Genomic DNA, 15619 nt, shown 5'->3' on the forward strand with positions numbered 1-15619 from the left:
CAAGAAGGACACTGACAAACTGGAACGTGTCCAGAGGAGGGCAACCAAAATGGTCAAAGGCCTGGAAACGATGCCTTATGAGGAACGGCTAAGGGAGCTGGGCATGTTTAGCCTGGAGAAGAGGAGGTTAAGGGTTGATATGATAGCCATGTTCAAATATATAAAAGGATGTCATATAGAGGAGGGAGAAAGGTTGTTTTCTGCTGCTCCAGAGAAGCGGACACGGAGCAATGGATCCAAACTACAAGAAAGAAGATTCCACCTAAACATTAGGAAGAACTTCCTGACAGTAAGAGCTGTTCAACAGTGGAATTTGCTGCCAAGGAGTGTGGTGGAGTCTCCTTCTTTGGAGGTCTTTAAGCAGAGGCTTGACAACCATATGTCAGGAGTGCTCTGATGGTGTTGCCTGCTTGGCAGGGGGTTGGACTTGATGGCCCTTGTGGTCTATTCCAACTCTATGATTCTATGATTCTATGACTCTATGACTCCGCTAACCCAGAAGTAGTACCTCAGGTTAAGAACTTTACCTCAGGATGAGAACAGAAATCGAGCAGCGGCAGCAGTGGGAGGCCCCATTACCTAAAGTGGTACCTCAGGTTAAGAACAGTTTCAGGTTAAGAACGGATCTTCGGAGCGAATTAAGTTCTTGACCAGAAGTACCACTGTACCAGGTCAGACCATTGTTTCATGTAGCTCACCATTGTCTACACCAGGGTTTCTCAAACTTGGGTCACCAGCTGTTTTCGGACTACAGTTCCCAACATCCCTGACCGCTAGTCTTGCTAACTAGCTAGGGATGATGGGAGTTGTAGTCTAAAAACAGCTGGATCTCCAAGTTTGGGAAACACTGGTCTACACTGACCAGCATCGTCTTTCTAGCTTGTTGGACTGGAATGTCTACCTTCCCCACTGGGATATGCTGCGGATTGAACTGTGAGGACCGTTTGCATGCCAATCATGTTCTCTTCTGCTGGGCCTCAGATCTGGACTGACATCTGCCTACTGCTGGCTGGTGTAGGGGCTCTGGATGCAGGGTTATATAAATAAGCCTATCCTTGGAAGTAAACAGGAAAAACAGGAGTGTGTTGCAAGGATCAAAGACCTTCATCCTGAGGGCCAGATTAAAACGTTAAGACAGAGAACAGGAAATATGGGGAGAGGCATACTCTCAGGTGTGGCTGCTGCAAGAGAAGGCAGTGGCACTGTTGCATTGGCATGACCATTAACAGCCAGTAAGCCCAGTTGGCCACTGGGAAAGTTGTTCAGTGGTAGCTCGGGTTAAGTACTTAATTCGTTCCAGAGGTCTGTTCTTAACCTGAAATTGTTCTTAACCTGAAGCACCACTTTAGCTAATGGGGCCTCCTGCTGCTGCTGCGCTGCTGGAGCACAATTTCTGTTCTCATCCTGAAGCAAAGTTCTTAACCTGAAGCACTATTTCTGAGTTAGCGGAGTCTATAACCTGAAGCGTATGTAACCTGAGGTACCACTGTACTTCAGAATCTAGTCCGGTGGGTGGTCCGCAATCCGCCCACCCATCCCATGCAAGCGTATGTGCAAAGCAAAATATGTCTTAGTATGTAAATGATCAGTGCTGAGGCGAGAGCTCTCTGTTAGTCGAGTTCTCCACTCCACGAATTAGGGGCTGGGTCTCCTGTTTCATGATTTGGAAAAATGGCTGGCTCTTTATCCTCCCCGCCCGCCAACACCGCAGCTCAGCTTTGCAGATGTGGGCTGGGAGCTGTCGATAGCAAGACTACAGGCCCCACCCTGGGGTGAGTCATCTGTTTCCTGCCTTTTGAGCCCCTTCTCGGCCTCAAAATCCCCTCAGAAACAACCAGCAAGACTGTTGCAGCTCTTTCGGACAAATCCCCTCTCTGCTCCTCCTGCTGAGGAGTTGTTTCAGAGTCGCTGGCGGCCTGTCCTTTCTCCTTCCTTTGGCCTCCCCCTTTGGCCTTCAAGAACTGGATTCCTCCCTCGAGTAGGCTCCCTTGCCCTCTTAAGAATGAGCCCTGGAATCCCTTTAGTTCTACCTCCCTCTGTTAAGTCTGCAAACACCTATCCCTGCTTTTAGTTACGGTACACACCCTGGCCAAAAATGTGGGGAAAGCCCAAGGTGTGGTGGTGTTCTTGTCTACTTTAAACCCCTTTTGCTGCATCCGCAGAATCCTGCCTGGGAGGCATTTGCCTTCAGTATTGCAACACGACCCTCAAATCCCACTCCCTCTGCCTCTTATAATTTCAACGGGTATCTGGTGGTTTTGAACCTCGTGTCTCTTCTTCAAGTGATAATGGAATTCTGGTTTATATCAGAGGAGGTGGACTCCAACTCCCATGATTCCCATCCAGCATGGTCAATGGTCAAGGATGATGGGAGTTGTAGTCCCAACAGCATCTGGGAACCTGTTGCTTCCCACACCTGGTGTGGTTTTCAGCCAGGGTGGAGAAAAACCAATGATATTAAAAATAAATAAATAAATAAATAAATAAAAATTGGATCATTTTTTCATTTAAATCAGATTTTTTTTTATCTAAATCAGATTTTTAAAATAAAATTCTTTTGGAGAAAAAAAATCTTCTTAAGGATAGTTTTCTGTTTAAGTTACATTACAGTCCAAAGGCTATTCATCAGGAAATAAGGATTTGTTTAAAGTTTTTCATGTGTGCTAAAACTCAGTCTAAGGTTTTTTTTAACTTAGTTGACAAACATGGATACATATGCTATAATGTTATTGTTTTAGTTAAATAAATTGTTTAAATTGTTATTAAGGAAATGATTATTTTTCTCCTTCCAATAAAGTACAGCAGAAAAGTTGTCCAAATATAAACAGTTAACTTATTAAACCTCACAATAATTTCATAATTATCTATGTATTTCTAATAGTATAACCAGATCAGTCATTGTTGATATAACTGTAAAAACTACTCTGAAAATTTATTATTCCAAAAATGAAACCTGGTTGTAAATATTAAGATGATACCAGCAAGAATGAGCCTTTCTGTAAAAAAAAAAGAAAGGATTTAAATCAAGTCTTACTGACTAGTGATTTAAATTGTGATACCGTATACCATATTTTTCTGTGTATAAGACAAGGTTTTTTACATAAAAAATAATGTCAAAAATTAGGGGCCATCTCCCCCCATTTTCTTAAATCTGAGTCCCCCAAAATAGGAGGTGTCTTTTAGATGAAAAAATGCGATAATTCCCCCTGTGCCTCCCAGAAATTGTGAGGGGGTTGGGAGAACCCCCAGAACAGCAATGGGAGGGGAGATGGTTCCATCATCAGAAGAGTAGAAGCTTTTGTACAGGCAGAGTGGTCTACTTAGCGCTACTTTGAATTCCTTCCCTGAGGTTTCAGAGTTACGACTCGGCCTCTGCTCACTTCCCCTTTGCTTGTCCCTCCAGGCTTTCAAGATGGCGTGAGGTCCAGCTCCAACAGCAGGAGTGGCAGCCACGACAGGCACGAGGACCATACGGACACGTCGGACAGCGAGTCGTTCTCTCTGCAGGTGCGCAAGCTGAACCAGCAGCCTCAAGTCCGCAAGCCGGGAGAACATGGCTACGATCCCAACAGGTAATGCAGGAGATTTTGCTGCGCTTGATTCGAAGAAGCATCCGGGGAGTGGCTGAAGCTGCCCCACAACTTTTAAGATACGTTCTTCATCAGGGACATATTCTCGCATGAGCTCCCCAGACCCCGTTCCATTGCCTGGGCCCAATTCACAGTGCTTGTTCCCAGCTTTTAGGGACCTACATGGGTTGAGACCCAGTTAGCTGAAACCTGCTTCCATCCCACCCTGCTGATGCCCTGTGTTCCTCGTCAGGGGCCTCTCTTTGGGTGCCCTTCCTGTTGGAGAAAGCTCCTGCTTCAGGGATGGAGAACTTGTGGCCATCCAGATGTTGCTTAATTCTAAGCCCCATGGCCTCAGCTGATGTGGCTCCTGGTCTGAGAAGATGGCAACATCTTGGGCAGCTGCTGAGAGCCAATTGCTACTAAAACCGCTCCCTTGGACCCTGCTCTTCCTACTCTCCAATGAATGCCAAGCAGCCGCCTTTGTATTTACCACATTGCCCCCCATAGCAGCGCTGTTGCTGCAAGGCATTCTGGGCAATTACAATGGAGTCCACCGGATGCTCATTGGAGGAGCCCCTTTCTCCTGCTAAGCCCTCCCGCCCACACGTGTGCCCGGCGTAACCATAACATGCATGTTTAATTATGCTAACGAGATTGAACAGCCATAATATAGATCTGACTTTCCAGCTACTTGCAGTGGTGGAACGGCCTGTGGGCCTCTGGGGGGCATTGGACTACAAATCCCATCACCCTTGACCACTGGCCATGTTGCCAGGACTGATGGGAGCCGGAGTCCCATAATATCTGCAGGGCCATAAATTAATCATCCCTGGATTAGAGTGATTCACGGCCAGAAAACCTATTATCCTCCAGGTGTGGTTGGACTTCCATTCCCATCTAGGGGTGATGGGATTTGTAGTCCACTGGTAGCTGGAGGGCTATAGGTTCCCCACGCCTCCTCTAACCCATTTATTTCCTTATTTGGCAAATTCTTTTTTTCATGGACGTTGGTTAATGGCCTGGGCCTACTCAATGAAAGTGCAACTTTTGTGGCCAGAATGTGTTGGTTGTTCTTAGCTTAGGTGTGATAATTTTGCTGCACGTGAGACAGTGAGTCCTCCATTCTTGTCCTGCCTTTGAATTCCCCTCAGCTGAACAGGCCGCCCTGATATGCTCCGTTTTGAAATAGAATCGAGGTCCTGCTTTCAAAATTGTGATTCTGCTGCTCCGACATCTTCACGGCAGAAATCCCTTTCCCTCACACGTGCACGCGAACATTTAAGAAGTCAGCAACGTGCTTTTTACTCCTGTACTCTTCTCAGTAAGAGACTTGCACGTGAGGAGGATGTAGGAAACGTTTCTCCCGACTTGTGAACATTACCAGAATAGGCCATGCTCCACCATTTCCTGTTGTGCCTGAGTGCAACATAGAGCAAAGGACAAGTTATCCTTTAGAAGGCAGAACAGGGAAGAGCTGTCAGTATCACCACATAACCCTCCTCCTGTGGGGTGAATGTACGTTAAAGCATGCATGCGAAAGTAAGTCACAATGTTCATGTGAGCATGCAACACTATTGGCTTGTGTTCTCATGAACACTATCTCTCCTTCTGGAGCAGAGAGTTCTGTCTACAGTTTCCCACCACCAGACTTGGATTTTCTCTCTCTTTTTTTGTATATATTCCATGGAAATGAAAACCAGGCACTCAGCGGAGTCTGCAGCTTGTTGCAAGAATGTGTGACTTGCATGGCGAAAGTCTTGGGTTTAACCCCTGACATTGCCCCACTTGTGAATTCCACCTGGCATTCAGCACCTGGCATTCAGAGGGAGAACGTAGCCATCATAGTCCTTGATCACAGCCACCTATGTTCCTTTTTAGAGAGCAGCTCCAGTCAGAGTACCTTACTGAGCCTCATGGATCAGTGATCCAACTTGATGTGAGGCAGGCTCTTTTATTGCACTTTTATTGCACTCTTATTTCATAACCCATATCTCTTTTCCACCTGGCCCTATGAGGTAGGCTGAGAGAATACTCTTAAAGCTTGTGGTGTAATTTCATCCCTGGAGATAAACATCCCTGCAAAAACTTGGCCAGTACAAGGACGGAGTGAGACTTTAGAAGCCTGCGAAATCCCTTCTCAACTATCTGGGGGAAGGGACAAATATGAATGAATGGAACAGGTCGCCAGTAGCAAGGGCATCCATGATGCTACTATTGTTTGTTATTGTTTTGTTTCATTTAAGGTTTTGTTGTTTAGTTGTTTAGTCCTTTAGTCGTGTCCGACTCTTCGTGACCCCATGGACCAGAGCACGCCAGGCACTCCTGTCTTCCACTGCCTCCTGCAGTTTGGTCAGACTCATGTTTGTAGCTTCGAGAACACTGTCCAACCATCTCGTCCTCTGTCTTCCCCTTCTCCTTGTGCCCTCAATCTTTCCCAGCATCAGGGTCTTTTCCAGGGAGTCTTCTCTTCTCATGAGGTGGCCAAAGTATTGGAGCCTCAGCTTCAGGATCTGTCCTTCCAGTGAGCACTCAGGGCTTATTTCCTTCAGAATGGATAGGTTTGATCTTCTTGCAGTCCATGGGACTCTCAAGAGTCTCCTCCAGCACCAGAATTCAAAAGCATCAATTCTTCGGCGATCAGCCTTCTTTATGGTCCAGCTCTCACTTCCATACATCACTACTGGGAATACCATAGCTTTAACTATACGGACCTTTGTTGGCAAGGTGATATCTCTGCTTTTTAAGGTGAGAGGCAGAAAAGGCGGGTCCAGCCAGCAGGCCAGATCCTTATCTCCCCTACCTGCTGTGACTGGTGGGAAAGCCTATCGCCTGATGCTATGGTGACATGGCATTTGGAAGCCCCGACAGCCAGCTGAATGTTGGGAACTTTGAAATGCTCTTCATAAGACCCTCGCAAACAGCCTTGCACGACGCTGCCTGTCCGCTGTAGTTGGGACTTCAAAGCATCACACAGGGGCTTTCAAAGAGCTCTGCACTGTGCTCTGAAGTCTCCAATTTTGGGGACTTCAGAAGCACTCTGTGTGTGTTGCTTCAGAAGGCCCCTTTTGTCTCAGCCCAGTTGCCTTCTTAACTGCCCACACCTGATATCAGGTGATTGGCAAGTGGGGGGTGGTTTGGCAGAGTGGCCTGGCAGGCCAAATGGGCTGGGGAGGCCCTGCCTCTGATTTCAGGTATTTGTGGTACCACCCTTTGTAATATATTTGTCTGGATAGTTGGCCTTGGTGAAGATTTGATGTTTTCCTCCCCAAAAAGTTTTTGATTTGAGTTTCTACTGAAATGAGGCTGCATTTTAATGTTGTATTTTAATCTTGTTTTTAAGTTGTATTTTAATCAATTGTTTTTATACCTGGTGTTAGCTGCCCTGAGCTGCCCTGGCTGGGGAGGGCGGGGTATAAATAAATTATTATTATTATTATTATTATTATTATTATTATTATTATTATTATTATTAATTATTATTTGCCCCAGGGTAGTTTACAATATCATTTAAATAAAAAACATTAATGCAATAGACAATAAACCTGTTAAAAATGATGGGGGGGGGGAATAACATACTTGGCACAATACACAAATTAAAGAGCTATTGAAACAGCAAAATAAAAAAGTTTGTGTTTTTAATGTAGCATCTTCCAGTACTGTTTTAAACTGCAAAGTATTAAAATACCTGGCTTAACATTGCACCTGAGGGACGATAACATTTGATGCCATGCAATCGCCATAGTGTGAGTCTGTGTTGCAGACTGAGACAGAGGTTATAGATATATACACTGGCCTTTGTGGAAGTAGACAAGAAGAAGATGCTGGATCAGGCCAATGGCTGCTTCTAGTCCAGCACCCTGTTCTCACAGAGGCCAACCAAATGCTTATGGGGAGCCCACAAGCAGGATCTGAGCACAAGAGGCTCGCCACATTTCTGCAGTTTCCAGCAACTGGGATTCAGAAACACGGCCAACTCTGGTTTGTAGCCATTAATCACTTTATCTTCCATGAATCCATCTAATTTTTTAAAGCCATCAGAGTTGCTGGCTGTCATTACTGCTGGCCTTTCCTGAAACAGGGAGAAAATGTTGGGGTCACATCCTTTGCTGCAGCTTTTTTGATGTAAATTAAGTTTTCCATAACAAATTTCCATTTAAACATATCATTCGCCTTTACTTTTAGGATTCTCAGAATCCCTTGACTTCCCTCCGCCCATCTCTGGTTTCCATTATCCATCCCTTTTTATTCCACTTATCCTATTCCCCCCCACAATTTGTTATATCTATTTTTAACTTTTCCATTCTATTTTGTCTTTTACAAGTGTTCTAATCCTGTGAAGGTTTTTAACTGTTTACAATGTTCTCTTAGGTAACCTATAAACTTTTCCCATTCTCTCCTAAACTTTTTCTCGTCCTGGTCTCTGATTCTCCTGGTCAGTTTCGCCATTTCGGCATAGTCTGTCATCTTCATCAGCCGTCCTTCTCTGGTTGGAACTTTGTCTTCTTTCCCTTTCTGGGCCAGTAGCATTCTTGCTGCTGTCGTCGCATACATAAATAGTCTTTTCTGCTCTTTTGGAATCTCTGTACCTATAATGCCTAACAAAAATGCCTCTGATTTTTCCACAAATGTTATTTTAAACGTTTTCCCCCAACTCATTATACATCATTTCCCAGAATGCTTTTGTTACCTTGCACGCCCACCACATGTGGTAGAACGTGCCTTCTTTTTATCTGCATTTCCAACATACTTTGCTGCAGTTTTTTCATGTGGCAGGTAACCTGGGCCTCCTTTCAGATGTATTAATAAAATAATAAAAAAAATTCATTTATATCCCGCCGTCCCCAGCCGAAGCTGGGCTCAGAGCAGCTAACAACAGTAAAATGATACAACATTCTAAAATCATGTCATTATAAAATCAGTTCACATCAGATTAATGGCAACCATTGGGCTAGAGTTCTGTGAGGATTGCCAAGGGAGGGGGTCAGGCTGTGCCCTGGCCAAAGGCCTGGTGAAACAGCTCTGTCTTGCAGGCCCTGCGGAAAGATGTCAAGTCCTGCAGGGCCCTAGTCTCTTGTGACAGAGCGTTCCACCAGATTGGAGCCATAGCCGAAAAAGCCCTGGCTCTGGTTGAGGCCAGCCTAACCTCTCTGTGGCCCGGGACCTCCAAGATGTTTTTGTTTGAAGACCGTAAGTTACTTCGTGTATTGCTTAAATCACTGTAATCCTGAAACTGAGCAAGACGTGCCCAGTTCTGGGCCTCGGGTGGGAAGCTGGGCAGCGAATTTCAGCCAAGGATGGCCCCTCACTTTTAGCTCCTGCCTGATCTTTCCTGCTTTCGCTGCTTTCCCCCTGCCTGACAGATACCGGCTGCACTTTGACCGGGAGAGTAGAGAGGAGGTGGAGCGGAGGAAAAAGATTGCCCGAGAGAAGATCTTGGAGCCTGCTCCAGAAGTTGAGACAGAGGTGGACATAGAAGACGTTTATAAGACTGGTTCAGGTGAGCAAAGGGGATCTGGCTAAGGCATTCCTGGGGAGTCTCGGCTGACAGGGGAAAATGCTGAAGATTTCCTCCCTCTGTAAAGCACTACCCCTCCTGGCCTCTGGAGGCAGCAGACAGTTTTGCCCTATGGAAGCACCATATTAAAAAATGGTTTAAAAATGGGCCCAATAGGGAAAAAAGGGGATTAAGTATGAAAGTTCCCCGTATCACTAAACAGTAGGTTGATAAAGGGTTGCCATATTTTAAAGAGAAAATCTAGAGCTTTTTTTTTTTGCCAAAGTTGTTGAGCTTTATTTGCAAAATCTCCAAAAAATAAGTTTTTGAGTTATTTTTAATGGAATTCACAAAAAAATCAATACTTCTGATATGGGCTGCAATACACCCTGGATTTCCCCGGACATTTAAACCGATTTCTGAAAATTGCACCCGGATGCTATTGTTGGTGGATGAATCCCAGATATGTCCAGGAAATTCCGGACTTATGGCAGCCCTGGTTTGATATATATATATATAACATTAATGTGCCTGCATGCAAGTTTAAATCTCCTTAATGGCCTGCCAACTTGCCATGTTGCCCACGTTCCATCAGTTCAGTAAGTCTTCTCAATTCAGTTTTTATGTTCCCGTTCTTATCATTATGTCAGCCTTGTCCTGGCTTTCTGAAAGGCTTTATATTTCTTGGATTGTCCAAATGGTAGCCATTGGTGAAAAGTACCAATAGGAGTAGGAGTGATCAGGGAAGCTTCTTGATGCAAGATGTAGCTTTTCCCCTTAGAACTTCTCTCCTGCCTCTCACAAGACGTTGGCTATATCTTCCAACTGATCCTTAACCTTTCTCAGCACTGGATTTTCCAAAACGCCCGCCCTGGAATTATCAGATGACCAAGGACCAGCTCTTAGCCCGAGAGGAGAAGTGTTTTCGGGAATATCTCGAGAATATCTACAGTACATTCCCACCAAGCCAGCTGAGCTACTTTGAGCACAATTTGGAGGTGAGCCTTTAAAAGCCTTAAGACAGGAGTGTCAAACTCAAATTCATCGGGGGCCGCATCAGCAGTTTGGTCACCCTCAAAGGGCCGGTTGTATCTGTAGGAATGCATGTAAAGTGGAGGTTTCCTGTGTAGAACGGCCGGTGCCGCTAGAGGGCAGACGTTCTCTGGCTTGTAGGCTGCCGCGCATGCGCTGAAGAGGCGGCTTTCTTGTGTCAAAAAAAAAAAAGCGAGAATAAAAGGTGAAGGCTGGCGGCCGCCGGCGGCTACACGGGCCACATGACGAGGTCTGGCGGGCCAGATTCGGCCCACGGGCCTTGTGTTTGACACCCGTGCCTTAAGAGGAAACTCAGGCTGAATGGTTCAGCTGTATTGGAGCTGAGTGGGGTGATCTTTTCCACCAGTCCATTCCTTTCATGCAGCCAGAGTCAGTGTCAAAAAAGGATTTGTAACTGGCTGTCTTGTGTAATTAACTTTGCTTGTATGGTTATGGGTTTCAGCTATTTTGGGGCAAGAGCTGGGGCGACAAAGAGTTGTGTTTCATTAGCCACATTCACGCCATGCCTTTCAAACACGACGATACCACTTTAACCTGTCATGGCCTCTCCCCAAGGAATTCTGGGGGCTGCAGTTTGTTAAGGGTGCTGAGAGTTGTTGAGATACCCCAATATATTCCCCTCACAGAGCTACAATTCCCAGAGTTCCCTCTGAAGAGGGACTGGTTGTCGTAAGCCACTCTGGAAATTGTAACTCTATGTGAGGGGAATAGTGGGGTCTCTTACCAACTCCCAGCAACCTTAGCAAACTACAGCTCCCAGAATTCTTTGGCAGAAGTCAAGACTGTTTAAAGCAGTATTGTAGTGCTGTAAATGTATGGTGTGAATGTGGCCTTTGTCTCTGCAGCCCCCGGTGTAACTTGAGACCTGATCCAGCCTAATCCAATTTGGTGTGCTGTCTCATACACTCTATCAAAAAGCTGTGACTAAATGCAGGTTGTAGCTAGATCATCAAACCAGCTCCTTTCTCTCTCTCCCCCATCCCTTTTTTGCTTAATGTTCAGTTCAACAAACAGAGTCCTGGAGAATGTGAAAGTTTGCTCACTATTTTATGACATTTACATTGGCCGTTATAAAGGTATCGCGCCCAACTGCAGATTTTGGATTCCCCCCGCCTTATGAACCAGCACTGTTTCCTTTGCCTCCAGTCCTTTAAGAAACTATTAATACTAGTTAACGCCTAATTCTGTTTCCATGGATATTCGCTTCACATATTATGCTGTTTCTAAACAGGAAATGCTATTGTGCAGAAAATAGCATGAGAATCATGTGCCAATTGCACATGTGCATATTTCACTGGGTGTACAAGCAATGAAAAGGATGCAGTTGACAGCAGCTCCCCAGGATTCGTGCACCCAGTGAGACAACGTGTACGATTTTCACACATGACACTCTAACACACGGCTTTCATGCTTTTTCCTATGTGCTTTCATTTTTTCATTTTCTTTCTTTCTTTCTTGGGTTTTTGGTGCAGTGTAAACACAGTGACGTTTGCTGATTCTGCTCCAAAGTGCCAATTAAGCCTTGGGGAGTTGTGATTGCTGGGATACCACTCCTGACTCCAATTTGATTTCGAGCATTGTGACCCAGGTTCAAAGGGGTCCTTTCAATCCGCTTAGGCCTAGTGTAATCTTACACAGGCCTTTTTCTAATCTCCTGGTTTCTCTTGTAGACATGGAGGCAGCTGTGGCGTGTCCTGGAGATGTCCGACATTGTGTTGCTCATTACAGACATACGGCACCCAGTAAGGACATTTTGTGGTTCTGTTGATGACTGGTGGCTCGTTCTCAATAGACCTTGTTTGCGCAGACCTTTGACTTGGTTTCTCAGATCCTTTAATGCGATTTAACTAGCTAAACAGGAGGACAATTTCTAGGGCTGAGTCCATAGGGTGCGGCCTCCCCCCGAAAAAGTATTTTTCTACACGCCCCTAGGGTGGTCCTAGGGTAGCAGTTTAATGCGAATTCCTAGCTAAGAGCCACTTAAGAATAAAATGGGGAAATCCTTCAGGAGCCACATGCTCTGGGTCCTAGGGGCAGTGTCTTCCATGACAATGTGGAATGGCATTTTGTATAAAGTCACCCCCACCTGCCACTACATTCTGTTTTTTTAATATTAATTTTTATTTGGTTTTACAAATTAAAATTTACTTTCAGAATCACAGATAAAACAAACAAACACAAGATTCTCTCGAATCTTTAGACTTCCCTCCATGGGTTCCGTACTTGTCATTTTCTACTGCATATTCTAAGTCATTCCAATTATTTGATCGTTCGTTACATCCAAAGTCCTTGTTACATTACAAGTGTTTATTTGAGTTCAATTGTTTACAGTGGTAACTCCCAAATAAATCTCCCCCATTCTTTGTTAACATTTTGGTCTTCCTGGTTTCTGATTTTCCCGCTCATTTTTGCCATCTCTGCATAGTCCATCAACTTAAGTCTGCCATTCCACTCTGGTAGGGACCTTGTCATCTTTCCATCTCTGGGCCAAAAGCATCTTGCCACCTGTGGGCTAAACCACTGAGCCTCTTGGGCTTGCCGTTCGGACGGTTGGCGTTTCGAATCCCTGAGACAGGGTGAGCTCCCGTTGCTCTGTCCCAGCTCCTGCCAACCTAGCAGCTCGAAAGCAAACCAGTGCAAGTAGATAAATAGGTACTGCTGCAGCAGGAAGGTAAACAGTGTGTCTGTGCGCTCTGGTTTCCGCCAAAGTGTCCTGTTGTGCAAGAAGCAGTTTAGTCTTGCTGGCCACATGATCCTGAAAGCTGTCTGTGGACAAACACTGGCTCCTTTGGCCTGAAAGCGAGATGAGCGCTGCAACCCCATAGTCACCTTTGACTGGACGTAACCATCCAGGGGACCTTTACCTTTACATTCTAATCACATCTATATCACAGAGGAGAAAGAAGGAAGAAATACGTATTCTTAGCTCTCACTGTTCGGGACCTCTCACTTAATTTGGTTCTCCCTTCCCCAACCCTTCCTGCCCAGGTCATCAACTTCTCCCCAGCCCTCTATGACTTCGTGACTAAGCAGATGAAGAGGAACCTCATCCTGGTACTGAACAAGATTGACCTGGCTCCCCCATCCCTGGTGGTGGCCTGGAAGCACTACTTCAAGAGCCGCTTCCCCGAAATCCATGTGATCTGCTTCACTTCCTACCCGCAACAGGACCAAGATCCCAGCACTGGTATTTTCTTTTTCTTTTTCCAATAAATTGCATTAGCGTTTATAAAGAAGAGATACAAAACTGATACCAAATAGATAATTTTTTAATCCAACGTAAATGTAAATGAAATCAAAAACATAGAGAAGAAGAGGAGAAAAAGGAAAGGAGGAGAAAAGAAAAGGAGAGAGAGAAAACAAGTGAAAACAATCAGAAGAAAGAGATAGAAAAGAACTCAAAAGATAAAACACAGAAATTAAAGATCTGCTTTTTCAAAGCAATAAGTCAACATGTAAACACCCCCTTTGACTTCCATGTCTTCCTAAACTGCATGGAAGTCAAAGATGCTGCTTTGGTTGCCTGCCTCCCTTTTTCTGAATCTTTAGATCCAACTACTTTTTTAGGAAGAGGTGCATTGACTCACACCCTTTACTTCCCTGCTGGGTGAAATCTTGGCTCCCAGGACTTGATTTTCTGGATTTTCTCTCTTGTCAGTGTTTAAGAAACGCCGGAAGCGTCGAAAGGGCTGGAGCAGAGCCATGGGGCCCGATCAGCTGCTGAGTGCTTGCGAGAGCATCGTGGCTGGAAGAGGTGAGTTTGCATGCGTCACTCTGAGCTCTTGGCTTACCCCTTCGGAGTTTGTTTTACTCCAGGGCTAAAATTCTTCTGGAGGTCAGCACCTGTTGTTTGTTCTTTAAACAAGGAAAGCGCCCAGAACTCAATCCTGCTTATAAGCCACATTTTCTGATCCTGAAGCCTCTTTAGCCCAGGCGAATGGAACCTCAGAAATAAAGGAGAGGCACTCTGTGCCTCAGTTTGTATGTAGCACTGAGCCAAAGCATGGCTTAGCATGAAGGTGAAGGCTCCTGGAGAGATCGTGGCTGCTTTGTTCCACCTCTGCTGCTGCTGCTGCTGTCCTACCATGAGTTAAGCCACGGTTTGGTTTACTGTGACATCTGAACCTCTGCTCATGGTTTGTTTCTTTGAGACAAACCACAGGCCTGTAAACCAAGAGCAAACCTTGTTTACCAAACCATGGCTTAGCTTACAGCAGTGCAGCAGGGTCAGGACTAGAGCGGGAGCAAAGTAGCCATGATCTTCCCTCTGGGAAGGTAAAAGGGTAAAGGTTAAGTCCAGTCAAAGACGACTATGGGGTTGCGGCGCTCATCTCGCTTTCAGTTCGAGGGAGCCGGCATTTGTCCACAGACAGCTTTCTAGGTCATGTGGCCAGCATGACTAAACTGCTGCTTGTGCAACGGGACACTGTGACGGAAACCGTTTATCTTCCCGTCACAGTGGTACCTATTTATCTACTTGCACTGGTGTGCTTTGGAACTGCTAGGTTGGCAGGAGCTGGGACAGAGCAACAGGAGCTCACCCTGTCTCAGGGATCCGAACTGCTGACCTTCCAATCAGCAAGCCCAAGAGGCTCAGTGGTTTAGACCACAGCACCACCCATGTACTTATGTGTTCACACTAACCCATGACTAACATAGCACATGGACCAGGCTTGTGTCTGCTCTAAGGTTCCCTCCAGCTAATCTAGGCATTGAGAGTAACACAGTCCCAACGAAGTTCTGATACAATATTTGTGCAGCCCAGTTTTCCTTCTCTTTCAAGCGGTAGTAAGCTCCACATAATTTCACCTGTGCTTGGATTTGTGCATTGGATTTCAGCCTTAGATTCCAAAACGGGTCGTGTGGTGCTGTTTGCATCACTGCTTGTTGTGGGTCTTTTTTGGCATCTCTTTCCTCTTTTCTCCAGTGGACTTGAGCAGCTGGAAGGAGAAAATCGAGCGGGATGCAGCTACCTCTCGCCTGCCGCTTGAGGACTCGGAGGAAGAGGACGACGACGACGAAAGCGCAGCTGTACTAGTGGAGCATCAGACGGATGTGGCCATGGAGGCCGGGGGCTTCTCCCAGGAAATCTATAAGGATGGAATCCTGACAGTGGGCTGTGTAGGTGAGTGCGCCCTGTGGTCAGGTGGACAAAGACATCCAGCTAGAAACTGTTGAGTGTTGACTCTTAAGTTGGGCCGCAATGGTTATATCAGTACAGTGGTACCTCGGGTTACAGACGCTTCAGGTTACAGACTCTGCTAACCCAGAAATAGGGTTAGCCTACCTCGGGTTAAGAACTTTGCTTCAGGATGAGAACAGAAATTGCGCAGCAGTAGCGGGAGGCCCCATTAGCTAAAGTGGTACCTCAGGTTAAGAAGTTTCAGGTTAAGAACGGACCTCCAGAACGAATTGAGTTCTTGACCCGAGGTACCACTGTACTTGCTTAAGAAATAAGCTTTATTAAATGATTGCCTCATTTGCTGCTCTTTATATTAGG

At 45.6% G+C, this 15619-nt stretch overlaps 1 protein-coding gene across 2 annotated transcripts in view; it reads left to right on the forward strand.

Annotated features, from left to right (window-relative positions):
• Positions 1–15619, forward strand: part of GNL1 (G protein nucleolar 1 (putative)) — a 31984-nt gene that overhangs the window by 11289 nt on the left and 5076 nt on the right. For both annotated transcript variants that reach the window (XM_053378585.1, XM_053378586.1), the window contains exons 2-8: positions 3404–3572; positions 8933–9069; positions 9913–10064; positions 11790–11861; positions 13108–13306; positions 13778–13873; positions 15047–15244. In XM_053378585.1, coding sequence (XP_053234560.1) covers positions 3404–3572; positions 8933–9069; positions 9913–10064; positions 11790–11861; positions 13108–13306; positions 13778–13873; positions 15047–15244 — 1023 coding nt within the window. The remainder of the gene's footprint in view (positions 1–3403; positions 3573–8932; positions 9070–9912; positions 10065–11789; positions 11862–13107; positions 13307–13777; positions 13874–15046; positions 15245–15619) is intronic.

Source organism: Podarcis raffonei, chromosome 2 (genome assembly GCF_027172205.1).
Source record: "Podarcis raffonei isolate rPodRaf1 chromosome 2, rPodRaf1.pri, whole genome shotgun sequence".
Classification (NCBI taxonomy): Eukaryota; Metazoa; Chordata; class Lepidosauria; order Squamata; family Lacertidae; genus Podarcis; species Podarcis raffonei.